At 61.1% G+C, this 1,701-nt stretch overlaps 1 protein-coding gene across 1 annotated transcript; it reads right to left on the minus strand.

The window, feature by feature from the left end:
• Positions 1-911: 911 nt before the first annotated feature.
• Positions 912-1,589, minus strand: LOC105559000. Its single transcript, XM_012006987.1, has one exon. The coding sequence runs from the start codon at positions 1,587-1,589 to the stop codon at positions 912-914; it is 678 nt and encodes a 225-aa protein (XP_011862377.1).
• Between the last annotated feature and the right edge of the window lie 112 nt (positions 1,590-1,701).

Below are 1,701 nucleotides of genomic sequence, written 5' to 3' on the forward strand. Positions count from 1 at the left end.
CTGTGCGACGTCCCACAGGACTGGTCCTAGGGCCGAGCCCTGCGGGACGCCGCACCCCACGTTCCAACTCCTAGAGTCCGCCTCCCTATCCAGGCATGTGATCCTCCTACCCGAAAGGTAATCGCGGATCAACCTTCTCAGGTAGGCCGGAACCTCGAGGCTCTCCAGAGCCCTCTTAATCGCCCCATGGGGGAGGGAGTTAAAAGCGTTCGAGATGTCGATCGCTACTGCCAACACTACTCCCCCCCCCCTCGATGACGGCGTCCACATGCGCCTTGACGCAGCCAATGGCGTCCACCGTAGATCTTCCCGGGCGGAAGCCAAACTGCCTTGGGTGGAGCCCTCTCCCCACTCCGCCCTCTAAGCCCCGGACGAGGCGGGTAGTGACGACTCTCTCGAGTAGTTTCCCCGCCTCATCCAGGAGGCAAATCGGCCTGTAGCTTGAAGGCTCCCCCCCAGGCTTACCCGGCTTGGGGATGAGCACCAGGCGTGCCTCCTTCCAGATGCTGGGGAACCTGCCTTCCCTCAGGCTCGCGGTCATCAACTCCAGCATGGCCTCCCTCAGCTGGGGGATTGCCACCTTCAACGCGATCCCCGGGATACCGTCGGGCCCTGGGGACTTCCCCGTCTTCAGTCTCCTAGCTGCGTTGTCCAGCTCCAGGTCCGTAACTGCAAGGCCGTCATCCCACTGCACATGCTCCTCGTCGGTTGCGTGCTCCTCCTCTGGGCCATTCCTGCTTCCGTCAGGGAATAGCGTGGCGACCACTGTGCCCAAGAGGTCTGGGCACATACCCTCCAGCGTGGGGGGCGCCCCCTTGTTCAGTCTGTCCATGACTAATTTATAGGGACGCCCCCACGGGTCCTCGTCAAGAGTCGCGATGAGGTCCTCCCACGCCTTATCTTTGGCGTGCCTAATCGCCACCTTCAGAGCGTGCCTCTTCGATCTGGACTCCTCCAGCAAGCCAAGTCGATCTCCCCTTGTCCGGCGGCTCTCCTTCTGGCTCTCTGCACCTTACGCCTCGCTTGGACTGCTTCTCTTCGGAGCACAGCGATGTCCTCGCTCCACCAGTACGCCGCTTTACGCGGCGTAAAGGTGGACCTGGGATGCTGTTATCGCACGCCCGCTCCATCACCTCCCGGAGCCACTTCGCCTGCTCTTCTATCCCTCTTTCTTGGGGGCTTGGCAGCCATGTATCCGCAGCCAAGGAGGCTACTAGCCTATCCGGATCAAATTTGGACACGGTCCATCTTTTCGGGCGGACTTCCGGGCCGTCTCTGCCTCGCAGCTGTAGACCTATCTCCACTTCGATCGGGAGGTGATCAGAGAGGATATCTGTTTCTTCGATCACTCTCCATGAGATGACGTTACCCGCCACCGCAGGGGAAGCCCATGTCAGATCGACAATAGACTCCCCCTGCGGCCTTACACAGGTGCTCATTGCACCTCGGTTCAGTAGGTGTAGACCCAGGCGCGCCGCCCAATTCAACACCTCTAAACCCTTCGCGTCTGGCCGCCGGGAACCCCATAATGCTCCCTTAGCATTAAAGTCCCCGGCGACCAGGACGGGTCCGGGGAGTATACCTCTCATGGCTTCCTCGAGATCTTCAAGCCGGGTCTCAAGCTGCGCACGGGTCAGGCTGGGGGGCAGGTAGACCCCGATGACGTGTATCGAGCCCCACTCTACCACAACCCAGCCCTCT

The sequence above is a fragment of the Vollenhovia emeryi genome, unplaced genomic scaffold (genome assembly GCF_000949405.1).
Source record: "Vollenhovia emeryi isolate VEMERY1.0 unplaced genomic scaffold, V.emery_V1.0 DF946972.1, whole genome shotgun sequence".
In the NCBI taxonomy this organism is placed as follows: Eukaryota; Metazoa; Arthropoda; class Insecta; order Hymenoptera; family Formicidae; genus Vollenhovia; species Vollenhovia emeryi.